At 48.7% G+C, this 26,078-nt stretch overlaps 6 protein-coding genes across 6 annotated transcripts in view; 2 read left to right on the top strand and 4 right to left on the bottom strand.

Annotated features, from left to right (window-relative positions):
* Positions 1-502: 502 nt before the first annotated feature.
* MYCFIDRAFT_165597 (uncharacterized protein) lies at positions 503-2,318 on the bottom strand. The gene is made up of 5 exons (XM_007929933.1): positions 2,183-2,318; positions 2,025-2,128; positions 1,804-1,968; positions 1,563-1,740; positions 503-1,489 (listed from the first exon to the last, which is right to left on the bottom strand). Exons 1-5 carry the CDS (start codon positions 2,289-2,291, stop codon positions 591-593), a joined length of 1,455 nt encoding a protein of 484 aa, XP_007928124.1. The 5' UTR covers positions 2,292-2,318; the 3' UTR covers positions 503-590.
* A 12,575-nt stretch (positions 2,319-14,893) lies between these two features.
* MYCFIDRAFT_183128 (uncharacterized protein) lies at positions 14,894-15,651 on the top strand. The gene is made up of 2 exons (XM_007929934.1): positions 14,894-15,239; positions 15,329-15,651. Exons 1-2 carry the CDS (start codon positions 15,063-15,065, stop codon positions 15,404-15,406), a joined length of 255 nt encoding a protein of 84 aa, XP_007928125.1. The 5' UTR covers positions 14,894-15,062; the 3' UTR covers positions 15,407-15,651.
* On the bottom strand, positions 15,631-16,571 carry MYCFIDRAFT_211649 (glycosyltransferase family 32 protein; the record flags this gene model as incomplete). The annotated part of the gene is made up of 2 exons (XM_007929935.1): positions 15,848-16,571; positions 15,631-15,787 (listed from the first exon to the last, which is right to left on the bottom strand). Exons 1-2 carry the CDS (start codon positions 16,465-16,467, stop codon positions 15,631-15,633), a joined length of 777 nt encoding a protein of 258 aa, XP_007928126.1. The 5' UTR covers positions 16,468-16,571.
* A 984-nt stretch (positions 16,572-17,555) lies between these two features.
* Positions 17,556-19,090, bottom strand: MYCFIDRAFT_215717 (uncharacterized protein; the record flags this gene model as incomplete). The annotated part of the gene is made up of 1 exon (XM_007929936.1): positions 17,556-19,090. One exon carries the CDS (start codon positions 19,088-19,090, stop codon positions 18,299-18,301), a length of 792 nt encoding a protein of 263 aa, XP_007928127.1. The 3' UTR covers positions 17,556-18,298.
* Positions 19,091-20,277: 1,187 nt separating this feature from the next.
* MYCFIDRAFT_215718 (uncharacterized protein) lies at positions 20,278-24,305 on the top strand. Its single transcript, XM_007929937.1, has 3 exons — positions 20,278-20,808; positions 20,864-23,880; positions 23,936-24,305. The coding sequence occupies exons 1-3, from the start codon at positions 20,409-20,411 to the stop codon at positions 24,176-24,178; spliced, it is 3,660 nt and encodes a 1,219-aa protein (XP_007928128.1). The 5' UTR covers positions 20,278-20,408; the 3' UTR covers positions 24,179-24,305.
* Positions 24,306-24,607: 302 nt separating this feature from the next.
* Positions 24,608-26,078, bottom strand: part of MYCFIDRAFT_204053 (uncharacterized protein) — a 4,107-nt gene continuing 2,636 nt past the window's right edge. Inside the window, exon 3 of the mRNA XM_007929938.1 lies at positions 24,608-26,074. Coding sequence (XP_007928129.1) covers positions 24,831-26,074 — 1,244 coding nt within the window. The 3' untranslated portion in view covers positions 24,608-24,830. The remainder of the gene's footprint in view (positions 26,075-26,078) is intronic.

The following is a 26,078-nucleotide window of genomic DNA, read 5'->3' on the forward strand; positions in this document are numbered from 1 at the left end:
TGACTACGGAAAAGACTCGTCTACGTTGGTCATTAGGTTCTATTTTACGGACAACATGTTTAGGGGCTTTGCGAACGGTGCCTATTAGCACGCTTTTCCTGCTACCTCCACTCAAGCGCCCCGTACAATGGTCGTGTGTTGTGTGTGATGTGAGTGAATGACTAGACTATACCTATTTGGGCTTAGCGTCATTCTATCGGAGCTGGCACTGCACTTTTCCTGTCCTCCGTGTCTTCATGTCTTGGCTACTATAGCAAGGAGATTCGCTATAATACTGGACGGCTCATTGCTCCCTGCATCGCTCTGCAACGCTTTTCTTTGAGGTTGTGGTGCTGGGGTACATTTCCGAATTTCGAACTTTTCCACTTAGTCTTGGCATAGCACTATTATAGACCACAAGCACTCTCAAAATTTAGCAAATTCTGTAGCTAAGGAGACCTCACTGTAGTGGTAGTAATAATAAAGGGGGAATAAGACACAAAAGCTTCGAGGATCGCAGAATGATAAAAAAAATATGATTTGCAAATTCATAGTTATACCCGGTTGACTACTCCGCCCATCGATCACCCCTACAACTTCTTCAAAGATTGTCAAATAGTGTATCGATACCCCTGCTGTAACTTCCTCGCAGTAGCGATATCAATGCCCTCAATCTCAGCCGTCTTCGCCAACATCCTCTGATCTCGCTCCGTCAAAATCGACCCCTCATCCTCCATACGGTCTAGCTGAAGGTTTTGATACTGCAGATAGAAGCGCATGATGATACCACAGATGCCGGCGATGGTCACCAAGCCGATATTGATGCCCATGGGCACACGGTAATGCGGAGCATCGGCGTCGCTGTAGGTGAATGGAGTCCAGATGGAAGCCATGTTTCCTACCGAGTTCATGAAAGCGAGCGCAGCGGCACGCTTGGCGGGCGGGCGTGGGATTGCGTTGGCGATCCAGGCGTAGATTGTTCCGTTCATGACGAAGATGAAGTTGAGCAGGAACAGGCTGAAGTAGCGTGGTCCGAAGCCATTGGTGAACATGAAGACCAGTGCTCCAATGATGACGATTGGAACCGGGTAGATGAAGAACCAAAAACGGTTTCCAAGCCTGTCGCTGACAAGACCGTGGGCCAGGGAGTAGAATGTGATGAAGATGTATGGTGGTGCAACGAGCAGGAGCGAGATGATCCTATTATACCCGAGAGTCCTGGTGAGCGATGGGTAGAAGTTCTGGAAGCCTCCCGCTCCGGCCATGCCGTGGTATGCGATAGCGAGAATGTACGTCTTTGGATCGGTGAATGCTGCTTTGAGGCCTTGTATCTGCGACATACCGCCTGGAGCGTCGAGATCAGCTTGTCGGGCGTCCAGGGCCATGCGTCGGTTTGCGACGTGTCGTTCCTCGTCAGTGAGCAACTTCCAGGTGTGAGGGAAATCGGGGAGGATGAAAGTGACGATGCAGCCGATGAACATGGTGATGCTGCCTTCGATGATGTAGAGCCCTAAAGGGAAGGGAAAGGGAAAGGAGTTAGCAAATGTGGAAGGAAGAGTTTCGTGGGATTGTCGGGGACTTACATTGCCAGCTATCCATTCCTCTCGCTCCTTCCAGTCCGCTGAGAATGCCAGCAGCGATCAAGCTACCGAAAGCACCACTGATCAACGAACCAGAGTAGAAGATGGACATTCTCAGATTGAGCTCCTCCTTCGTGTACCATTTGGACAAATAAAACAATACACCAGGGAAGAAAGGTGCCTTAACGACCAACGATATCAGTATTCTGAGAACTGTCATCGGTTTTTTATAGTGCCGACTTACCTCAACAAGACCAAGAACGAATCTGCATGCGACGATGCCCCCAAAGCTCTTGACTTGAGATGTAACTGTCGAGACGAGACCCCATGCGACGATGAAAAAGCCGAGATACCAAGATGGTTTTCCGAAGAAATTCAGAAGCAGGTTGGAGGGTACTTGCATCAGGACCTGATCCCAAATCAGCCAACGATGACGCCAATTCACAGAATGAGCGAGCGCCTTACATAACCAACGAAGAGAATGCTGAGACCGGTTTGATACTCACTACCAGTCAGACCCAGATCTTCGATCAGACCTTGAAGCTTTGCTGCCGCGTAGTTGTTGCGATCTACAGACAATAAGAGTCAGTTCCAGCACACTGTAAATCAAGCCGAAGCCTTACCGATATAGTTCATCAAGTAGACGAGAACCACCAAGGGCATAATCAAGCTGTCAATCTTGCGCCGGAGCTTCTTCTCGACAATTTTCTCGGCCTCGGTGAGCTCAACCATATGCTGTGCCTCTTCTTTCGAGACATCGTGCACATCATTCTCTTGTAGTGTCTCCTTGTGTGCGACCTCGTGTTTCTCGTCTATTGCTTCAGGTGAGGAATGTAGATAAGTTGGCTCGGTTGAAGCCATGTTGGCGATGGAGCTCTGCTCGCTCGAGGCCCAAGACTTCGGTCCAATATGTCCGAGAATGTGTTCGACGCCCGATTTAAGATCCGGTACCAAGAGTCTTGTCTCACTGAATGGGTCTTAACGTGCGAACGACTTGTGAGCGCCGCGCGAGATGAAAGCTTGCCATCAGGAGCAAAGCGAGCTATGTTATGTATGTTCGCGCCGATCATAGCGCCATATGCCAAGTCGCGCTTTCAATGAGGGGAAGAAGCCGTCTGGCCTGTCAAAAGCAGCAAATGCAGCCAGGATACTTGATCGGCAATCATCCTGTAGTAGGTAGTAGCCATGTGCGGCAGCGCAGCACATGCGGATCTGCGAGATGTAACGCGGTTGGCTGTGGATTTCGCACTCTCGCCGTCAGAGACCGTCTATGCATAGTGAGCTTTAGGCTCATTGATTAACCACGTAAGCCCAGACGGTCATGGACAGACTTTCGCCGCATAATTCGGAGGTGCTATACTCGAAGTAGCTAGGTAAACGCTTAATATGATTTTCCAAGCGACCATAACAAGCTCAGCTTGTCGGGTGAGCTTGTCGGTCTTGAAGGTACCAAGCGGATTGTGAAGCGGAAAAGTCTCTGTACTGTACGAGCTGGTCGTGCACATTATATTCACTCATCCCTTCACCAGTCCCGTAGGTGGAAGGTTCAGCTAACTAGGGCTTCCGGTCGCGCAGAGTTCTAGTAGCCTAGTAAAATTGGTGTGTGCGCGAACCGCCACCGATTACTAATTAGTGCCCTCGAATGTCCGAGACCGCTAGTAGTAACTATAATAGTTAGGCGGCTTCCTATTTTAGAGGCTATCCGGACAGCTAATAAGGGCTCTTCTAAGGGTAGTTTTAACGTTATTTCTTCTATAGAATAGCTAGCGATTAAGCGACGGCTAGTAATAGCTATAACACTAGTATATATAGCTGTATTAACGCCGCTAGTAGCCGCTAGTAGTCGTTGCTAACTAAGTAAGTAAAGGAATATAGAGATGCTACGACCGTAGAGCCTAAATCCTCGCCTATTCCGCCGCCGAAGAACGACTTACTACTACTAGCAAGGGTTAAGACGACGAGGTCGCTTTCTAGTACTATATTACTACTAAAGAAGAAGATTAAGAGGTCTAAATCGACGCTAGACCTAGCCTCTAGCCCTCCGAGTATTATAGAGGTAGAGAGGCTATAAGACACGGTCTATTTCTAAGAGTTTATATAGCTACGGTTGCGAGTAATATATCTCGAGACTTATATAGACTTAATCTACGCCTTCTTAAAGAACTTTAGCTACAATAGACATAGAGATATACCAAAGATACGTAAGCTATATAAGAAGTGAGTGTTAGTAGAGCGGTAGGTTAGAAGGTGTCCTTCTTCGCTCGAGATAGGCTAGTAAATCGAGGTAGTTATACTAGCCGTGTTTATAGTCCTTATATAGAGCCTATCTCGGTCTATAGTTCTTGCAATATCTCCGTGCGTAGTAGTACGACTACGACTTAATATTAAGCGCAGTGTTAGTAAAGTTACAAAGGTTATATCGTTATCTCCGTACGAGTCGACCGTCTATTAAGTGCTTATAGTCCTTGCTAAGGCGGAAGCTGTCTATTTACGCTCGAATTAGGTCGCCTCGCTTCTACTAGAAGCGTTAAGAAGGGCGTGCGTAGTGCTAGTTATATAAGAAGCCTAGTATAAACCTGCCTCTGTCTCGAGGACTCGGACTATTAGTTATATTAGCTTGTTCTACTTCTATCTCTTTAGTACCTTCTATAACTAAGCTCTATCTAAGGCGGACCCTAAACGAGCGCTATATAGTAAGGTTCTCGTCCTTACTAGTTATAAAGTCGCGGCATAGAATGTAGGCATTAATTACGGCCGCGTCGAGAAGGAAGTAGAATAGTAGATACTATAGCTTTAGTAAGCGGTGCTATATAGCGCAATAACTTCTTAGTTAGTCGTATATATCGACGCCGCCTATCTTATCGTTATAAAGTGCCGCCTATATAGGAATATTGCAGAGTTAGTTAGCGACAATCTAGTAAGGGCGTACGTGCTTCTTAATAAAGTCGTTAGTGTCCTTAGGCTAGCGTCTATGCCGCTATATTCGCCAGAATAGCTAGTGTCCGGTTGTAAGCACTTAAATAAGGTTCCTATCTTGCTATAGTATCGCTGCAACATTATAGTAATAACGTACTATTAGTATATCGAATAGAAACCGTATTGACTTTCGATTAAGCGCTATTGCCTCCTACTAAGTCTTCGGAGGTAGATGCTGTCCCCGCTTAAGTAATACCTTCTAGTCCTTATGCTACTATACCTTTCGAAATATAGCGCCCTACTATAGCTAGGATTTAGAGCTAGCACGTACCGTACCTGTCGCCGCTATTCTATAATGTCGTAGGACTCGAAACAGTAGTATATTGTTAAAGAGATTGTCTATATAGACGTAGAAGAAGTAAGTTAAATATAGGAGCTAAAGCAACAACCGAAGAACAGCTTAGCTAAGCGAGCTTAGTAAGCTAATAAGATTGACCGCTATTAGACCCTAAGATTAGTCTAGTATATAAGAGGCTTCTTAATTTAGCAGTTACTTACTTTCTTCGCTTTTATTATTATCTACTACTATACCGACCTAACTATTCTTCTTTGTCCGGCGTCGCTTACTCGGCGGACCGTCGTCGCTATTTTTCCCTATATCGATACTACCGTTTCTACCTCTATTACAAGCCCGAGTCGTAGCGGCCTTCCTCGCCTTAGTAGCCGACTTCTACTCTACCTTAGTTAGTCGAATTAGCACCTTAATTAGATCTTGCTACTGTTTAACACTACTAACAACCTCGAAACCCTATTACTTCCGTAGCGACGAGAATAGGAAGTTAAAGAGATATCCCCTCTTGCAAAGAGTAAGAATGTAATACCCGATTAGCGTTAGTTTGCCCTTTATTATTATAATATAGTAAGAGCGCCTATAGAACCTAACTATTACCTTATCTATACTAATACTAGTCGCAGGCACTATATACTGCTTAAAGGCCTTCCTTAGTATAGTAGCGAGGTTAACGACCTATTTCTAAGGCGGTAAACCGCTATTCTTCTCAATAGGTTAACTAAACTAAAGCGCCGCCTTAATCTATCGAAATCGGCCCTCACTTATAAACCTAGCGATATTATAAGCCGGCTAGTACCTATCCGTCCGCTAATAATCGTCTTTATCGTCTATTTGCACTACTAACATATATATTATTAGACTAATAAAAATCTTTATCTCTCTAGCGGTAACTAGCCTCTATTTCCGCCCTAAAACCTATACCTCCTTACGACCGTCTACTACCTTCTTAAAGTCTACCTTCTAGCCTACGTACTAATTAGTATATATTACTATTATCCGAAAGATAATAGCCGGCTATATTAGATTAAACTACCTTAACGGCAACCTCTAGCTACTAGGGTCGCGAGTCGATAGCTCCTATTTATTCCGCTCGCTAGCGAGGTCCTTAGAGTCTATACTATTAAATATCTCTTCGACTAGTAGGCGTACCTACCTCTTATACTTAGCACCTTCTAATAGACTATAAGAGCTTAGTTTCTAAGGCTTAGGTTAGACAACATCTAGCTTAGACTCTGCTATATTACAAGTACGCCGCTATCTACCGAGGTTGTCTACTATAACTAGAGGCTTAAAGAGCTTATTTGCGGTAGGCAATTCTACCTCTATTAGAGGCTCGAAGGACGACTTTGCGATAGACTCGCGTACCTCTCGAGAAGACGAGAATTTAGCGTCTATAATAGCATCGTCGTTATAACTAGTTAGAAACACATAGTTAGGATCTATCTCGTACGCGTTAAATAGGCCGTCGGCGTTAGGTATAGGTTTACCGTACTCGTAAAAGCTATTATTAAGAAGGTCGGCGATATCTATAACAATTAACTATACCTTAGAGGCTTAAAAAACGGTCTATACCGATAAACATAGGTATTATAGTAGACAGCGACGTAGAAACCGAGATCGGACGACCCTAGATTCTAATAGCTAAGAACCGGGCAAAAGATCCGGCTCTCTACCTAATTTTGGTTAGAGGCTAGATTAGACTTCCTATTTCCCGCTACTAGAGCTCTAGCTGCGTCTAGCTACGAGTTTTCTAAGGGATGCGAGCTATACGATGCTCTATACTATCCCTAGCTTTCTCTAGCTGCTAGATCTACTCGCAGTTTTACTAACGACGTAAAGCGCGTAAGCGACTTATCGGCCTTAACTAGCACGGCGCAATAACCGAGTCCGATACCGTAATTAGGGCAGAGTCGTCTAGTGTTGTAGGTTTACAGCCCCTAAGAAATAGAGGCATCGTATGTTATACTAGTATACGCCTATAGATATATATCGGATATGCCCGAATACTAGGATATCCGAGCAATATTAAGCAGCTTGCCGGGTTGTAGGCGGGATATTAGCGTATCCGATAACTCCGCCTTGTATATATATAACGAGCTCGCCTAAAAGGGTCGTATATATAGTGTATTATTACAGAGCGTGTATACTATCTAGTAGCATCTACAGGTTAGTAGACCCTATTACTAGAGTCGTCTACAATCTATATACTTAGCTTAGTTCGCTCCGTAGATAGCTTATTATAGCTATATATATATAGTAGCGAGGACCTGTAAAGGGGGATTGTTAGTATTATTGTTAGTAGCTAGCGGTATGTCGGCATAGTCGGCAAGACTTTTCGATATAGTATAGGCACGCTATCGACAACCTAAAAGTCTGCCTAAACATTAAACATCTTCTATATCGCCGGGGGTATACACATAATAGGGACCTTTAGAAGGTCTACCGGCTTCTAAATAAGCGCTAGCTAGTAACCGTTATATAAAGGATTAATATAGCGCTTTTTACGGACCTTTAGAAGAGGCTACTTTGTATGTGATTGAAAGCGGTTTAGTGCGGTAAGGAGCCCCTATTCTAGACCTTCTAGGGTATAGACTTTAGCTATAGACCTAACCTATAGACCTAACCTATAGACCTGACCTATAGACCTAACCTAAAGCTATAGAAGAAGCTATAGAAGAAGCTACTATAGTTATAGCAACTACTATAATAGCCGTTGCTATTGCGAGTAAATACCTCGAGGAAGATAGTAGTAATAAGGAGCGGTAGGACCTATACTACTGCAATTACTAACAACCGCTCTGTTTATATAAGCTAGTGCCCTCTTATACTATCTCGAAGACCTAATAGCTACTTTCTACCTTACCGTAGCCGGTTACAGTGTAGCTTATTATTCGGTAGTACTAAGAGGCCAATTTGCCTTTAATAAGCTAAGCCGGTTAGGGGTCAAGCCTCCTTGTAAAGGGCTACGCCCTAGGTGGAAAGCGCTAGCCTTAGGCATTCGGCCTACGCGACTCTAACCTACTGCTTGGCGCTTAGCGCACTACACAAAACTATTCGGATTCACGTAGATAGACTTAGCTCTTTATCGAACCTATTAAGTCTTACATCTAGCATCTGCGTACGCGTTGCTTACCCGTAATATTAGGTTCGATCTTTATTATAGAAAACGCTAAGGTTCGCTAGGAATCCGAGTAAGATAGCTAGGGGAGCGCTGCCCCTGCTACGCTAGAGATAACTAGGGATGAGATTTATCGCGCCTTCGAGAGTCTCTATACTAGGCAACAGATAATAGAAGCCTAGCTATAAGCTACGCGCTCTACGCTCTAACAGGCGGAAGCATCTCGCTAGGCCGGGCCTGCCGAAACTAGTGCGATACGAGATTAGTCTACAAACGAGATCCTAAAAGGACTCCTAGAAACCCTCTCGGCTACCGGCTAAAGTGTAACGGCGTTACGCGAATAGAAGCTACTATCGTAGGACGGAAAAGCTAAGACGTTTCGGGACTACCTACTGCGACTAAGAAGTTCGTACCGAGTTCGTTCCGGGTTGAAACTAAAGCTCTCCGAAGATTACTACTAGGACACTATCTACGATACTCTACCGGCGAAGGAACGCGCTAGGATGCGTTACTTCTAAGAGAGAGGAAGCCTTACGAAAGGAAAGGACCCCGAGGCTTTCTTCTAGCAACTCGAGGACGTCTTTGCGGATAGTAACGAAGCCGCTAAAGCACTAGAGCAACTCTAAGCCCTAAAGTATACTTAGGGACAACCCTAGCACGACTACTAGCTAGAATTCGACGGCCTCCTACTAAGCGTAGGCGGAGACCGCTAAACCGACGATACGAAAATCGGATACCTAAAGAACACCTTCTCGAACGCGGCTAAGACTTATACCGCCGCCGTACTAAAGATTAAGGATTACTACCTCTACGTAGAGGAAGTCGAGCGAATTATAACGAACCTCGAGTCGACGGACTAGTTTAAATAAGCTGCGAAACGCTAGCAAGAAAGGAAGAAGGAGACCGCGAGCCCTTCGGTAGTTATCCCGCCCTATACGGCTCCCGCGGCGAACCCGAAGGTCGACTCCGACGGGGACGTAGTTATAAACCCCGCCTAAACGAACGCCTTCCGTAAGAAGAACCGCGGAGGTTAGTAAGGAACAGTAGGGAAGCCTAGGGCTAAATAGGTCGACTCTATAGAGAGAGAGAAACGTAAGGAGAAGAGGCTCTGCTTCTACTACGGAGCGAGCGGGCACCGTATTCGCGACTGCCCGTACGCACCGCCGGTTCAACCTACTAAGATTAGCGTTACCTCCGTATAACCTATACTAGAAGACGCGGAGGATTAGTCGGACTTAAGTAGTTCCGACTCGGGAAAAGAGTAACTCTCGCTTAGAGTTAGGAGTCGAGAGTAGACAAAGTACGGGCAAGGAAATAGGAAGAAGTTAAAAAGGATATAAACGGGAACCTTATATATACCGATATAGTCCTCGAAAATAACGTCGGAACTTCTACTCTTATCGACGAAGGATACTAGTACTACGCTACAATCAATACGGGCCTAGCTAAAGGCCTCGGGCTTAGCTATATTAGCCGAGAGTCCCGAGAAGTAAAAGGAGCGTCGTCTACGATATAGGACGCGAAGATTGTCGGAGTCGTCGCCTTCTAGATAGAAATTAACGGGTTCCGGCAGACAGTATACGCTTACGTCGTACTAGGATTGGCCTTCCCCCTTATCCTAGGGAACCTATAGAAGGTATATAATAAGGTTAGGACCGCGCCTAAAAAGCGTCGGTACTATTATAGGAGGGCCCGGTTTTAGGTTAACGAAGGGCGTTACTACCGCGAATTCGATATAAGCGGGAACATCGCTACGATCGACGCTACTAGGAGCCTACTTACCGCTACAATTGCCGAGGATATTAAAAAGGCCCTAAAGACGAAAGAATATCCGACGATCGAGGAGCTAAAGAAAAAGCTACCTCCGGAGGTTCGCGATATAGCCGCGCTATTTTATTAAAAGGAAGCCGACAAGTTAGCGCCCTATCGCCCCGGCATCGACTATACGATAGAACTCCGTAAAAACCTAGACGGATCCTAGCCGCAACTCCCCTAGGGCCCGCTCTATAGTATATCGAAGCAGGAGCTCTTAGTCTTACGAAAGTCACTCGACGAACTCCTAAAGAAGGGATTTATTAGATCCGCGAACTCCGAGGCGGCGGCGCCCGTATTATTCGTTAAGAAGCCCGGCGGTAGGCTCCGGTTCTGCTACGACTATAGGGCGCTTAACGCTCTAACGAAGCAAGACAGATACCCCCTCCTACTAATCCCGGACACTATAAGGAACCTTACGGAGGCCCGGTAGTTAACTAAGGTTAACGTAGTCTCGGCCTTTTACAAGATTAGAATAGCAAAAGGATACGAGTATAAGACGGCCTTCCGGACTAGGCTAGGCTCGTTCGAATAGCTAGTATGCCTGTTTAGTTTGTCCGGAGCCCCGGCTACATTTCAACGGTATATTAACACTCTCCTATAGGAGTATCTAGACGACTTCGCGTTAGCGTATATAGACGACGTAGTTATCTACTCGAGCGGGTTAAGGGAAGACTATTTCCGTAAGGTAAGGGCGGTTCTTAAGAAGCTTTAGGACGGAGGCCTTTACCTCGATATTAAAAAGAGCGAATTCGCCTAGAAAAAGATTAAGTACCTAGGATTCATCGTCTACGCCGACGGAGGAGGAGTGTTAGCCGACCCCGAAAAGGTAGAAGCCGTATAAAAATAGATAGCACCTAAGACCTAAAAGGAAGTTCGTCGTTTCTTAGGATTTACGAACTACTACCGTATATTCGTACCGAACTATTCTAAGATCTCCGCACTACTAACCGCGCTTACCGGTAAGGGAACCCCGTTCTTCTAGGGAGAAGAGTAGGATAAAGCGTTCGAGACGCTAAAGGACAAATTCTGTCGCGCCCCGGTACTTGCCTAGTAGGACCCGTCCCTTCCTACCTTTCTTAAGACGGATTACAGCGGGTTCGCGATTAGGGGCGCCCTCGTCTAAGAAAAGGCGGGAATCCGCCGACCGGTAGGCTTCTTTTCGAAGAAACTAAATAAGGCGGAGATCAATTACGATATCTACAATAAGGAAATGCTCGTAGTCGTATCTAGTATTAAGTTTTAGGACTCCGAGCTGAAATTATATAGCCCCTTTACGATTTAGACGGACTATAAGAACCTAGAATACTTTATAGTAAAGCGCTAGCTGTCCGAAAGACAGATCCGATAGTAGGAAGAACTAGCGAAGCACTAGTTTACCTTAGTCTACCGGCCGGGAATCGAAGCTATTCTACCGGATACCCTATCGAGGAGAGAACAAGACACGTTAGGCTAAGACGACAAGCTTTCGAGGTTCCGGAGATTCTTAGAGCCGGACCTCTCCCTAAACTAGCCGGAAAGCGTCTAGATTTCTAGTGCTACTATCCGTAGCTTCCCGCGTATAACAAAGGCGAGCTCGGTATCCCTACTCGCGAACGAAACGGAGCCCGCGTAGCCTTCGCCGGAAAGCGCTAAACTATTCTAGGACCTAGAGATAAACGATATATAGAAGAGCATTGTCGAGAAAGATACGGTATACTAGACGGTAGTACGGAAAGTCCGTAAGGGGTACAGAACATTGCAACCGGAAATTAAAGCAAAGATTTAGATCGGGGATTGTATAATAGACCCTAAGGGGTTCCTTCGCTACCGCGGCAAGCTCTAGGTTCTAGGAGCCCTAGCGACGACGGAAACCGAATATAAAGATATAGGGGCCGAGGAACTATAGTAGGACGTACTACGTACGAAGATTATCTAGTCGATCTACGACTCGCCGCTCTACGGCTACCCCGGCCGGGATTCTACTGCTTCTATACTAGGTCGCGACTTTTATTAGCCGCTATAGTCGAAGCAGGTGCGGCAATTCCTACGGAACTGCAACTATTGTAGACGTAATAAGGTATAGAGGGAACACAAACACGGCCTCCTAAAACTACTACCGGTACCCGACCGTTTCTTCTAGGAAATCTCGATAGACTTTATAACTAACCTACCGGAGTCGGATAGGAACCGGTATCTATAGGTAATTAAAGACTGCCTTAGCAAATAGATCGCCCTTATCGGTACTCCCTCTATAAAGGTAGAGGAATGCGCGGTTTTGTTTCTAAAATACTAGGTTAGGCATTACGGACTGCTACGTACTATTACTAGCGATAGAGGTACGAATTAGATAAGCACTTTCTAGAAGGAGATATATCGACTACTTAGCGTAAAGCAGAGGTTAAGCTCCGCCTACTACCTATAAACCGACGGGGGTCCGGAGCGCGCAAACTAGGATATATAAGCGTACCTACGGAACTATATTAACTAGATATAGTCCGATTGGAACTAATAGCTTCCTACGGCGGAACTAGCGTTCAACGGTAGACACTAAGCGGGGCTAGGAATAAGCTCTTTCTTCGCGACTTACGGTTACGAATCTACCTCCCCCGTTACGTTAGAAGAGGACCTAGCGATCGACCGACGGCTAACTACGGCGAAACGGGCGGAGGAGTTCGTAGACAAGATTAAGAAGATCTTAGATCTATACTAAGTATAGATAGCGGAAGCCGTATAGAAACAAGAGGATAGCGCGAATAAGACTAGAACTCTAGCGCCGGTATATCGTATCGGTAACAAGGTCTAGCTCGACCTAAGGAACTACTAGACTAGTAGACTAAAGAAGAGCCTCGACTCGAAACACGCTAAGTATACGGTAGAAGAGGTATTGTCGCCTATCTTAGTACAACTCTCGGGGATACCTAGCAATATTTACCCGGTATTCTATACCGACCTTCTAAGACTCGCGAGCCGGGACCCCCTTCTAAGACAAGTAACCGACGACGAATAGCCGGACCCTATCTTATTCGAGACGTATAAAGAATAGCAGGTCGAAGAAATCCTATACGCCCGGAAAAAGAAGCGGGGCCGAAGACGAGAAGCACTCGTAAAATAGAGCGGGTACTACGAGCCTACGTAGGAACCCCTAGACTATATCGCGGATACCTCCGCGCTAGACGACTTCGAAGCGAAATATAGACAAATCGAGAAGAACGACGGGCCTCTAGGAGATTAGGAGAAGAGAGGAAAACGGAAGAAATAACGCGGTAACCTAGAGTTTTCCCGCGGAGTAACGGATTTATAGATTTTAAGGACTTTTGCTAACTTCTAGAGTTTGGATTTTCTTAACTTATTCGACTTAGGTTTACTAGAATAGTAAAGGAGAGAAACATAATTTAGGATTAAGAAGAATTTCATTTAGGTATTTATAAGTAAGTATCGGGTCTCCGCCCGAAATTAGAAGGTTACCTTAGGACTATAATAAAAGTAATAATAACATATCCGAAACCACCTAGAGCCTACTAGAAAACCCCCGGAAACCTTCACTCCTCTAGCGGACCTATACGATTATTGCCGAGACGGAGGGCATTTAGAACGCTACTAGAAAAGAGAGGTTAGCGAAAGAAAGTCGAAGGGTAACGAGGAACTTACGTCTAACTCTATTAAGCTACGACATTAGCGACGGTGTTCGTTACCTCCGAGGCGATAGCGCTAAAACAACCGGTTAGCGGGGGTTTTTATCGCGGGAAACGGGAATCTTACCTAGATAATAACCCCTACGGCTAGAGAGACTTAAGGGCTTTCTATACCTTAAGAACCTTAAGAAGCTCGGAGTGCTTCTCGGCGATATTAGCGCGGGTCGCGCGGGTATAGTTAGCGTAGGCTACGTAGGCTATTTAAGGACTAAGTAGTTAGCGAGCGATTAGGTAAGGGAATCGCGATATCTTATAGTAGGGCGCAAGCAATTCTCTTATAAGCGCAATTAGCGTAAGCTCTCGAGCTAGAAGGCTTAGGAAAAGTTAGCGGACCCTACGATAAATTAGCCGGAAACCTTATAGCTTAGTCGGCGTAGTCTTCGCTAGAGTTATAGCAACTAATATAGTAAATTCGACGAGCTATCTACGAAAAGTTAATTTTGCGAAGGGAACCGAGGAGGAAGGGGAGGGACTTGCGGTGTTAGTAGTAGTAGTAGTAGTAGAGGTATATATAGAAAAAAGAAGAAGAAGAAGAAGAAGGGAGAAATATTAATACTTATAGAAAGCGATACGGAAGTAAAGGTCGCGAAAGCAACGGAAGGCGCGAGTATAAGTAAGGCGCGTTTTAGGAAGGGGTAAACAGGTAAAAGAGCGCGGTTTAGTAGTCGCGAAGAAAGTTATAGCCCTTAAAGCCTAGGATACGGCAACCCCGACCGGAAAGTAGCGGAAACCCCGATCGCGAAGGAGGAAACTACGAGCGCGTTACTCTAGAGAAGCTTAGATAAGTATAGATCTAATAGTTGAAGTAATAGCGATAGAAACTACGGGGGGCTTTCTATCCCCGCTAAGGAAGGGGAGGAGGACGGGGGTAATATAAAGGGCTACGCCCTAGGTAGAAAGCGCTAGCCTTAGGCATTCGGCCTACGCGACTCTAACCTACTACTTAGCGCTTAGCGCACCGCACAAAACTATTCGGATTCACGTAGATAGACTTAGCTCTTTATCGAACCTATTAAGTCTTACATCTAGTATCTACGTACGCGTTGCTTACCCGTAACACTCCTTCTATATTCTTCTACTACCTAACTTCTTATAGTTAGTAAAGGAATACAGCCCCTGCTAGTTGTTAATATAGCGTCTTATATGCTTTTAAATGGGCCCATTTAAAAGCACGGTCTAGGTCTACGAGTCGATAACTCGCAGGGGTAGAAAACCAGCCTACGAAGGATGCGGTAGTAACCTTCGTATCCACCTTATTCGCCGACAGCGTGAAATTGGTAGCTTCTGAAGGTCCCTAATGAGGAAGGAACGAAGTGAATGATGAATGAATCAGCAGTCCGCGGAACTCATTCGGAATCGGGATTTCTGTTCTGATGAGGGAGAGTCAGCGAAAAAAAAATCACGTGAGTTGTCATGTTTGCCGAACACCTCGGCACAGTATCTTCACCTCCAATCCATGCAACCAGTGACATTCTTCCGATTATTATTACTTCATCACGATCTGTTTCTCATTACATCTATACCATACCAACCACACCATTAACCCACCTATCGACACCCCACCATCTCCACCTCCACCAACCAACCAACCAACCCACCGACCCTCATCCCCACCCCCTCCATCGCCCACAATGTCAAAACAACTCACCGCAAACGAAGTAAAAGCCCACAACACCGTAGAAACAGGCCTCTACATAATCATCGACAACGACGTCTACGAAATGGGCCGCTTCGTAGACGAGCATCCAGGAGGAGCGAAAATTTTGAAGAGAGTGGGGGGGAAAGACGCCAGCAAACAATTCTGGAAGGTAAGTGGTCATATATCCAAACCAGAGAATGGATTCTTGGATCGGGGATGAGAATCTTTGCTGAGAATCTTGGATTGGGAAACATATAGTATCATAATGAGAGTGTTTTGAAAAAGTATGGGCCGAAATTAAAGATTGGGACGGTGAAGGAGGGGGCGAAGCTTTAGGACTGACGGTAGGCGAGTTGGAAGGTAGAGGGAGGAGGATGGGGAAGGAGATGATGATGATAATGATGGATGAGAGAGATACCAATACCACGTAACCAGCATATTTTTAGAAGGCGGTGGCGGCGCTGTATGTATGATACAGGTCATTGCATATTCATGTTCATTCTTGAAGGACTAAGGAGCAGGAAACCAGTGGGTATAGTATCAAACCAGAAAACTCCAGGCTATGCATGACTTGAAAGTCGAAAATCCATTCCTCTCTCATCATAAATCCCTTGCTCTGCATCATCCTCATGAGCACCACGCTTTTCAAGACTCCTTCTCTCCAACCCAAATCTCGATATCAAGCTAGACCAACTCGCCCTTCTCCGTTTCGATGGTCTGCGTACGACACAAGTCAGCAAAATCATAACACCATTCATTCACTCACTCACCTAGAACTCCTCCCCGACCAAAACCCCCGCACAGACCACCCCCATCCCAAAAACCCCATGATAATGCCTCCCAACAAACACCAAAACATCCGCATCCCACCCATGCCAAGAACTCGCCCCTCCATGCCCAAAAATCTTCGTCACAACTCTTCCCCTCAACATATGTCCCTCCATCCCCCCATCTCGATCCGCAAGAACATAAACCCTATTCTCCTTCTTCTTCTTCTTCTCCTCCCGCCTCAAAACAAACCCCATCCAAACATTCCCGAAAAATCCACAACCCGTGCTTAACATGTTCTCGACGTATGGTAACGGCCAGGAAAGATCTCGACTGGGAAGATTGCGGAGCAAGTCCGTGAGAAATGGGTGGTGCGGGCGAGAGAGGATGAAAGCGTTGTTCACGCCGGCCGGGTATGCGGCGGGAGTGAGGAAAGGTAAATGGGTGAGAGTTGGGACGCCGGTTTCCTTCTCGAGGGGCGCGTCTAGTGCTACGCGACATGTGATGTCAAGGTCGAGATAGACGCCTCCGAAATGGTGGAGGAGAGCGTAGCGGAGGACGTTGGCGCGTTGGATGTTTTGGCCGTAGTGGATGTAATGTGGGTATATCTCTGGGTAGTGGGATTTCATGAATTCGTGAGCTTCGTTGTCGGTCCATATGTGTGTTTTCCAGGATGGATGGAGAGATTTGCAACTCGCAATCGCTGGGGCGTATTTTGATAGATTGGCGTTTGGGTGGCCTTCGGAGAGGAAGATTTGGTGGATGAGTTTTGGGATGGGGGAGGGGAGGGATACGTCTGTTCGTGGAGTGCTGGGGCTTGGATATCGGAATAGCACGTCTGGGTTATGTTTGATGTAGGAGTGAAATGCGCTGTATGTTCTTGCAATTTCTCCCAGGTCGCGGATGTGTTGTCTGAGTAATAGAAAGATGGAAAGTGTGCCTAGCAGCAGCAGCGAAATCAAGTACCTCGTCCTCATTTTGCTTCGTGATTATCTTCCAGCTCCTGTAAATGTGTTGTTGTCAAGCATGCCGGAAAGAGACTACGATATTGAAAGCGTAGAAAGCACGACTTTTACACCTACCGCGCAGACGGACAGCCGTCATCATCATAGCAACTTACCTCCGTGGGAAAGGCCATAGCAGACCGTCACGCGGTATCAGTGACATAGCAACAACAAGTCTTGCGCACGTTCCCGGACATGCCGTACGCAAAAACCAAGAATCGTGCGAACTCGTGGTAGCTTATATCCTGCTGCTGCGTTGGCGCAAAGAAGTGAGGTGATGTCAGCCCACTGGAACCAATGCGTTTTCGAAAAAATCTTTGGCGCCCGCGGAGCGGATCTGCCTTGCCGGTGCGCTCCGACATCCACAGTCCTGAAACTAAAATACGACACGTGTTAAAGACCAACATTCTTATATTCTAAGCTTCACCGGTACGGCGGTGGAAGGGTGATCTGCAACTGATCCCGGTTCGTAGCTTACAACAGCTTATATTAGATGCTGGTTTGTACTGCTTATGTAATGGGAGAGGTCCGGCGTTCTGGGACGACATTTATCATGCTCCGCTAGAGCACAAATGTCTTGGACTGAACGAGTGGCACCTCGCTGGTTACATATTAGGCCATGTCATGTGCCACTTCTGGCGTATCTAAGCTGTTGATCAGGCACAAAATCAAATCTATGCGGTGAGAAAATGGCATTATTGGGTTCAAGTCATGAAAAAAAAACCGGCTGGTACATTTGCTGTCGAAGGTCATACTGGTGCCAAATCCACCTCAGTTCATGCTGAGTATACCCAAGCTCTCAACGCATAGCTGCAGAGTCTGCAGTCTTGGAGAGAGACAGATCTGTCGTGGATGACGGCAGAGTTTATGGCATAATCGGGGTCTCAGGCGGTGGGCGTCAGGCGAGAAATGCAAGCCAGAATTCGCGGCACATCTAAGGGCCTTACTCTGATGCCCAAGACTGCTGACTGCTGAAATGGTCCTGGATGACTGCATCCGGAATACATCGCTGGCCAGAGCATTTTTGGCGCAAGTGCTTGTCACGGCTTGGCTTTCGGAGTGTGCCGGTCCTCGTCGGTCGCATATAGGTGGACGACGTGGACGACATGAGCGCAGGCCACTCTCCAATGGCGGGCCGCTTGCAATGACCTTGATGTATCGAAGGCTACCAAGCCTGCGTGGAAGCTTCCACGATAGTCGAGTGGGTTATGCTCTTGGTCAAGAGCACGACTTCAGTGGTCGGCCGTTCCATGCACCATCCAATGGTTGTCTGTACGCATGCGCTGGTGATGAGAGAGTCTTGATTCTCGGCATCGATACGAGTATGTCGAGCTGACGGCAGGGTTGGAGGTCATTTGAGGTGAATAGACCGTGGTGCCACCTGAGATAGCAAACTTTGTATGCTGGCCGTTCGAAGCACATGACTGCATCGACTGTCGCCAAGCTACTGCGCGGTTCACTTGGCAACATCGATATCCATGTCATGGCCCCCGTTCGGGATGTTGACTTGATCGACACCGCTATCGGCAGCCGAGCTGTAATGCGCATGCAAAAGTTCTGGCGAACGGCCGACAGATGGCGACGAGCGTGGCAGGTCATCGAAGACCAAGTCAGCATCGTCGGGACCTTTGGTGCGCCTTCTCAGCCTGCGCTTGGTGGACTCTCGATCCTGATCAGGCATGGCGTCGAAGTCAGTGACCTCGGTCTCGCTCTTGACGCTCTGGCTGTGCGATCTTTTGAAGAGTCGTGAATCTGCTCGCTTCTCTCGGGTCCTCCGTTGCCGAAGCCTTTCAAAGACGGCATCTCGATCGTCCCCAAAGCGGACTTGCGACATTTTCCGGGTCAAATTTTCTGCTTCGGTGTCATGGTCGTCTGCAGAGGCAGTATGCTGGTCGTCGTATAGACTGTCGCCATCACTGCTGTCGATTTCCTCGACTTCGTCTGGGTTGACGACATCCAAGTCTCCCATGTAGCCTGCATCGCCTTCGGCCAACTCCTCGACTCTGATGCTGTCGGTCGCAATGCGCTTGTTGGGCTTCTTGCCCGGACTGACGGTTTCGGTGGGGTGCAGCGAGCCTGCGTTGGAAGCAGGCGAGTCGCTCCTCTCCAGGCGACTGCGACTGCGCTTGCTCGATTTACGTGGACGCGGAAGCGAGAGGGTGTATGGAGGGGTGTGGGGATGGCCTGATAAGCTGTTCTCTGAAGTGAATCCCGAGGTGGAGTACAATGTCTCCAGCATGCCTGCCATAGCGGTTTTGCGGCGTGCTTGCCTCGGAGGTGTAGTGTCTATATTTATCGGTATAATTTTATGTATGCCCTTCTATGCGATGAGATGACGAAATCTTTCTTTCAGCGCGCGATCGGGGGCCCCACGTCGGCCAGTCTGTGATGCCTCTTGACAATGTAATTGAGTCGCTGGTATGGAGGCAAGCGCATCTTCGGAGGTGTTGGAAGGAGGTGTTGGTGGGTGAGTGTGGGAGAGTAGTGAGGAAGGGAAGGGGGAGGTCGTCTTATCTGACACCCGGACGTTTCGTGTTGCGTTGCAAAGCGGGATAGAGTGCGGTGCTGTGAGCGAGCGTGCGTGCGCTGTCAAAGCCGGCGAGCGGCGAACTGTACGACTAATCAACGGGTGTCCTGCCAGGCTGACACTGCTCGTTCTACTCGACGCACACGCACACGGCGAACAATAATTCGCGGAGGCCTTGCTTGGGCAGCAGGATGCGCTGTGCTGTGGCTCGGGCTAAGGGTAGGGAAGTCCCCAGCACTCGACACAGCTTACAGCTTACAGCTTACAGCTTACAGCTTACAGCTTTTCGCTGTCCGATGGGCAAAACGTGCCGCTCGCCGCCAGTAATTGGAGGGGATACGTTCTGTGTGCCTGCCAACTGCCGGCGGCGTGGTTCAACGACACTGCGGCGGCACGCTACTCCGCTGCAGCTGCTGGGTGGGTGAGTAGTCGTGCAGTATGCCTGACAGTACCGGCGAAAAAATAGAATAGCAGCTGTGTGTGTGTGACTGCGAGAACGGCTTCGGCTTCGTGCTGGTCGGAAAACTTCGGTCCAAGTCAGCGTCCATCGCTCGCTATGCAGTGCGAGCGGCTACTTCCACTCCGCTTCTGCCGTGCGCTCGTATGTATAGCCTGCCATACTGTGTCGACGGCGTGTCACCACAGAGCGCAAGCGCATACCGACAGACACAGTAGTGAGCACAGGCAAGTGACGTTGTGCCTCGCCGTGGAGATCAAATGACGGCATCAAGTAGAAAAGAGAAAAGAGAATCTGCACGCGTGTCGGCGCTGTCTCCGCCCATTGATTCAGCGTCAATCAATGTCGCCGTCAATGTTCATGGTCCCTGGAACTGCTGTTTCTTGGCACCAAGTGCTTCCAGCTGTTCAACACGCCCGACATTGACCACCCACCCAGCGCTACTCACCACCACAACTCTAGGCGACAGCGACTTTAGAGAAGTCCAGGAAGCTCACTCGAATCTCACTGTCGCCGACTTCACAACAGCTCCTGGTCAATCCGCATATGCCTGGAGCTGAGGCTCCCTCCACTCCCTGAAATATGCCTTCCTCCACCACCATGCTCACCAAATTCGAGTCCAAATCGTCGCGCGCAAAGGGCATCGCCTTCCACCCGAAACGACCATGGATCTTGGTGTCACTCCATTCCTCGACGATCCAGCTATGGGACTACCGAATGGGCACGCTGATAGACCGCTTTGAAGAGCACGATGGGCCTGTGAGAGGCATTGACTTCCACAAAACACAACCTCTATTTGTTTCTGGGGGTGATGACTACAAGATCAAGGTCTGGTCATATCAGACGAGAAGATGTCTCTTCACGCTGAATGGCCATCTGGACTATGTCCGTACGGTCTTCTTCCACCACGAGCTCCCCTGGATCATCTCCAGTTCCGACGATCAGACCATTCGCATATGGAATTGGCAGAACAGATCCTTGAGTAAGTGAGACAGTCATTCGAACCTGAATAAACTGCTAAGTAACGCAATTTGTAGTCTGCACAATGACGGGCCACAACCACTACACCATGTGCGCCCAGTTCCACCCGAAAGAAGATCTCGTAGTGTCAGCTTCACTGGACCAGTCAGTAAGAGTTTGGGATATCTCAGGCCTGCGAAAGAAGCACTCCGCGCCCACTTCCATGTCATTTGAGGACCAGATAGCAAGAGCGAACCAGAGTCAGGCGGACATGTTTGGTAACACCGACGCAGTGGTCAAGTTCGTGCTTGAGGGCCACGATCGAGGCGTCAACTGGGTCGCGTTCCACCCGACTCTCCCATTGATCGTCTCGGCTGGAGATGACAGGCTTGTGAAGCTTTGGCGAATGAGCGAGACCAAGGCATGGGAAGTCGACACCTGCCGAGGTCACTTCCAGAATGCTTCAGCGTGCCTCTTCCACCCACATCAAGATCTCATACTCTCCGTGGGTGAGGACAAGACAATCCGAGTATGGGACCTCAACCGAAGAACGACTGTTCAATCCTTCAAGCGCGAGAATGACCGCTTCTGGGTCATCGCAGCACATCCCGAGATCAACCTCTTCGCAGCGGGACACGACAATGGTGTTATGGTTTTCAAGCTGGAACGCGAGCGACCTGCCTCGGCCGTCTACCAAAACAATCTCTTCTTCATCACCAAGGACAAGCACGTGCGGTCTTACGACTTCACCAAGAACGTGGAGAGCCCTTCGATGCTTTCACTGAAGAAGCTTGGCAGCGCATGGATCCCGCCAAGAACTCTGTCCTACAATCCAGCCGAGCGATCTGTGCTGGTCACTACACCTGCAGACAGCGGCATTTACGAGCTTATGAGCCTCCCACGAGATGCTTCTGGGGCTGTTGAGCCAACCAGCACTCACCGTGGCACAGGTAATTCGGCTGTCTTTGTTGCGCGGAATAGATTCGCAGTCTTCACCTCCGCGAACCAGCAGATCGATATCAAGGACCTCCAAAATGCGACTACCAAGACGATTAAGCCCCCTGCTGGTACCACTGATATGGTTTTTGGTGGGACTGGATGTCTCCTGCTCATCGCTCCAACCCACGTCTACCTGTATGACATTCAGCAAAAGAAGCAGCTTGCTGAGCTCGCAGTCGCCGGCGTGAAGTATGTGGTCTGGTCTGGAGATGGCTTGTATGCCGCGCTTCTCAGCAAGCACAACGTCACCATCGTCAACAAATCCCTGGAACAGATCAGCACTCTGCATGAGACTATTCGCATCAAGAGCGCCGCGTGGGATGACGCCGGTGTGCTGCTCTACTCAACTCTCAACCACGTCAAGTATGCTCTAATGAACGGAGACAATGGGATCGTACGCACTCTGGAGCACGTCGTGTACCTTGTCCGCGTCAAGGGCCGAAGTGTTTACTGCTTAGACCGTGCCGCCAAGCCCAAGGTCCTGACAATCGATCCAACCGAGTACCGATTCAAGCTTGCTCTCGTCAAGCGCCACTACGACGAAATGCTCAACATCATCAAAACTTCTAGCTTGGTCGGTCAAAGCATCATCTCGTATCTGCAGAAGAAGGGTTACCCCGAAATCGCTCTCCAGTTCGTCCAGGATCCTCAAACGCGCTTCGAACTTGCCATCGAATGCGGCAACCTTGATGTGGCAGTTGAGATGGCCAAGCAGCTTGACCGACCCAAGCTCTGGCAGAGGCTCAGCACTGAAGCGTTGGCACACGGCAACCATCAGGTCGTAGAGATGACCTATCAGAAGCTTCGCAATTTCGACAAGCTCTCCTTTCTTTACCTCACCACTGGTGACCAGGAGAAGCTCAACCGCATGGCGAAGATCGCGGAGCACAGAGGCGATCAGACAAGTCGATTCCAAAACTCCATCTACCTTGGCGATGTACAGAGCCGGATAGAAATGCTCAAGGAAGTGGACCAATACCCTCTGGCCTACCTGACTGCCAAGTCGCATGGTCTTGATGACGAGTGTCAGGCCATCTTGGAAGCTAGTGGGTTGAGTGAAGAGGACATCAAGCTTCCCACCCTCGGACAACCGAAGCCTGCACCCAAGGCCGTTGCGCCCACATTCAAGAGCAATTGGCCAGTAAGATCGACTGGTGTCAGCTCCTTCGAGAAGGCTCTCAATGCTGAAGACGGTGAAGTTACCGCTGACGCCAATGGCTACGCTGAGGAGGATCTCCTCGCAGAAGAAACCGCTGCTGCTGTCAACGGCGGTCTGGGCGATGCTGGCGATGACGAAGATGCTGCAGACGGTTGGGACATGGGTGACGAATCGATCCCAGAAGTTGAAGAGGATTTCGTCAACGTCGAAAGCGCAGATGCTGGTGCTGGTAGCAGCGAAGCAGATCTCTGGGCGAGGAACTCACCTCTTGCGGCAGATCACGCAGCAGCGGGCAGCTTCGATACCGCTATGAACCTGCTCAATCGTCAAGTCGGCGCTGTCAACTTCAAGCCACTTGAGTCTCGGTTCATGGAGATATACCAGGCAACACGGACCTACCTGCCTGCCAACTCTGGCATGCCACCTCTGGTGAACTATGTTCGCCGCACACTAAATGACACCGACTCACGCAAGATTCTGCCACTGATCACACGGGATGTTGAGTCAGTGCTTGCTGAAGAGATCAGAAAGGGCAAGGAATCGATGCAGAGCAACAAGCTTGACGAAGGTGTCGTCTTCTTCAAAAAGGCACTTCTGCTCCTCATGGTCAACGCTGTTTCGTCGCAGAGCCAGGCTCAAGAAGCGCTAGCAGCAGTGCAACAGGCCGCACAGTATGTGCTAGCCATGTCCATTGAGACCGAGCGCCGAAAGGTCGCGGGTGCCTCGACCGACATTAGCAGTCTTGACGATGCCGCCAAGAAGCGGTGCTTGGAGCTTTCGGCCTACTTTACCGTGCCTGAGATGGAGCCCAAACACCAGACCCTCGCATTGTTTTCGGCCATGAATTTCGCGAACAAGAACAAGCAGCTCGGAAGCGTGTTGAACTTTGCGAATGCGCTGATCGAGCGCGGCACGAACGCCAAGTTCAAGGAGACCGTAAGTGTTCTCGTCGCAAATCGGCGAAGAGTAGATGACTAACAATTTTCTACAGGCAAAGAAGATGAAGGCCATCGCAGAACGCTCGCCCACCGACGCCATCGAGATCGAATACGACACATTCAGCGAATTCGACATTTGCGCCGCATCATATACACCCATCCACGCTGGCGAGGCAAGCACAAGCTGTCCTTTCGATGGCAGCAAATATCAACCGCAGTATAAGGGCACGGTGTGCAAGATCTGCGAAGTTTCTGCTATTGGTGCGCCCAGCAGTGGTCTGCGGTTGACGGTGTAAACGGACGGATTGATGTGAGCGTGGAAGGGAAGGGAAGCTTGGTGTCAGGAATATGCTGGCTGCTCAGATGCAATAAGCGAGGGATAAAAGCTGGGCGTCTAGAGAACAGCACGTCTTTTGAAATCCTACCTAGCGAGCATCTATGAATTGAAATGGAAGGCATGAGTAAACAGTAAGTATCCGTCCGGCTTCTGTCGTTGCTGCTGTCAATTCGCTACCCATCACCATGCGCTTTGCTTGTGCGCTGAATTCCCGCCACGCTCGTTGCTGCAACAGACTACAATGCTCGTCCATCGACCTTACCAAGCTCTCGCCTCCCTTCCTACATCTTCTTCGTTCACGGTAGCGCTCGACAAATTTTAATATATAAACAACTTTGCGTAGGAAGAATTTGCAAATTTCGTAGACGTGGTGGACTGATGCAGCGCTACATGTAAGATCCTCATTATGTATGATTCAGTGATATATAAATAAAGCCGTATTAGAATTTTGATTTTTCCAGCTCTTTCTACCGTGTGCCCGTGCGAGAAGGCCCCTTCATACAAGCAAGCAAGGGATTCCACGATTACGAAAGACGAACCCAAGGGTATATATACCTCCCAAACGCCCGCATGCATCAATGCCTCCTCGTCCTCCTCCTCACAAAAGCCACCTAAGCCTTCCCCCCACCCGCACCCCCCTTCCTCTTCCTCTCTCTGATCGCCCCCTCCATCCTCAAAATCATCCCCTTAAGTCCCACCCCCCTCTCACAATTCTCTTCCAACCAACCCTCCATCCTCTCACGACAAGACTTTAAAGAATTACAAATCGGCATCGTACCCACCCCCTCCTCCTGGGCGACAGGATTCAACAACACAGAAAAAAGCTCCGCCCAAATCTCCGTCTGCCAATACCGTTTCAACGCCTCACGAATCCGATAACATTTCCTCGCACCACCCAACGACGACGACCCATCCTTCTTCTCCGCCGCCAAAACCTCCATATACCTCCCAAAAAGCAGCGAATGCACAATCCCCGCCAAACCGAAGTAATCAATCTGATAAGTCCAAGGCCTCAACTCCCGCATTTCGGGACAATCGGCCTCCGAAGTTTTCCAGTCGGCGATGAAACCTACATCCGGAACGAAATTCTTCATATCGATGCCGCGGCCGAAATCGATGAGGGTGATGCCTTTGCTGGACCAGCCGTGGGCGCCCGAGGGGAAGTAGGTTGCGTTCCAGTCGGTTTCGAGGGAGGGGTCGTCGAAGCGGATGAGGATGTTGTCGGCTTTGAGGTCGCCGTGGATCAGGGAGTTGGAATGTAGGGCTTCGGTGACGCGGAGGAGTTCGATGGTGAAGAACATGGCGAGCATTTCGTCCATGCCGCCGCCGTTGCCTGAGTCGAGGCGCGCGATGTTGACGAGGTCGAGGAGCGTGCCTTGGTCGCGGAATTCTTCGACTAGGAAGCATTCGTCGCGGAAGAGATGCATTTCGTGGGCGCGGACGATGGATTCTGCGGCGCGGGAAACGCCGAGACGGTGGTGTGTGGCGCGTAGCATGTAGAATTCCCAAGTCGAAGGCGGGTCTTCCATCTTGATGGCTTCGAGCGGTTTGCGGTGGGTCGCTTTTCCGAGCTTCGATGCGGGGGGTGCATTTTCATCGAGGAGTAGAAGTTCTTCTTCATGCGAGACTGTCGCGGAACTGTTCTCGATCAAGTACACAGGAGCGAAAGTACCGGCTCCGAGCTCTCGTTTGACCGTGTAGCAGCCTTGTGCGTGAGGGAGCTCGATTATGGGAGGGATGGAGACAAGCTTCTCCTGACTCTGACTCTGGCTGGTTTTCAGCTTCGCCTGCGACTTGATCCACTTCTTGATCTCGGTCGTCTTTTCCAAAGAGATGTCGAGATCTTCGTAGTAGCCTTC

Source organism: Pseudocercospora fijiensis (assembly GCF_000340215.1).
Source record: "Pseudocercospora fijiensis CIRAD86 unplaced genomic scaffold MYCFIscaffold_6, whole genome shotgun sequence".
NCBI lineage: Eukaryota > Fungi > Ascomycota > Dothideomycetes > Mycosphaerellales > Mycosphaerellaceae > Pseudocercospora > Pseudocercospora fijiensis.

Bases quoted from the DNA above. Each gene is read 5' to 3' on its own strand.
- MYCFIDRAFT_165597 (XM_007929933.1), bottom strand. From the start codon at position 2,291: ATGGTTGAGCTCACCGAGGCCGAGAAAATTGTCGAGAAGAAGCTCCGG. The intron at 2,129-2,182 runs GTAAGGCTTCGG...TATTGTCTGTAG, and splicing joins CTACTTGATGAACTATATCG to ATCGCAACAACTACGCGGCA. The intron at 1,490-1,562 runs GTAAGTCCCCGA...CCTTCCCTTTAG, and splicing joins AGGAATGGATAGCTGGCAAT to GGCTCTACATCATCGAAGGC.
- MYCFIDRAFT_183128 (XM_007929934.1), top strand. From the start codon at position 15,063: ATGTCAAAACAACTCACCGCAAACGAAGTAAAAGCCCACAACACCGTA. The intron at 15,240-15,328 runs GTAAGTGGTCAT...GGAAACATATAG, and splicing joins CCAGCAAACAATTCTGGAAG to TATCATAATGAGAGTGTTTT.
- MYCFIDRAFT_215718 (XM_007929937.1), top strand. From the start codon at position 20,409: ATGCCTTCCTCCACCACCATGCTCACCAAATTCGAGTCCAAATCGTCG. The intron at 20,809-20,863 runs GTAAGTGAGACA...CGCAATTTGTAG, and splicing joins TTGGCAGAACAGATCCTTGA to TCTGCACAATGACGGGCCAC. The intron at 23,881-23,935 runs GTAAGTGTTCTC...AATTTTCTACAG, and splicing joins ACGCCAAGTTCAAGGAGACC to GCAAAGAAGATGAAGGCCAT.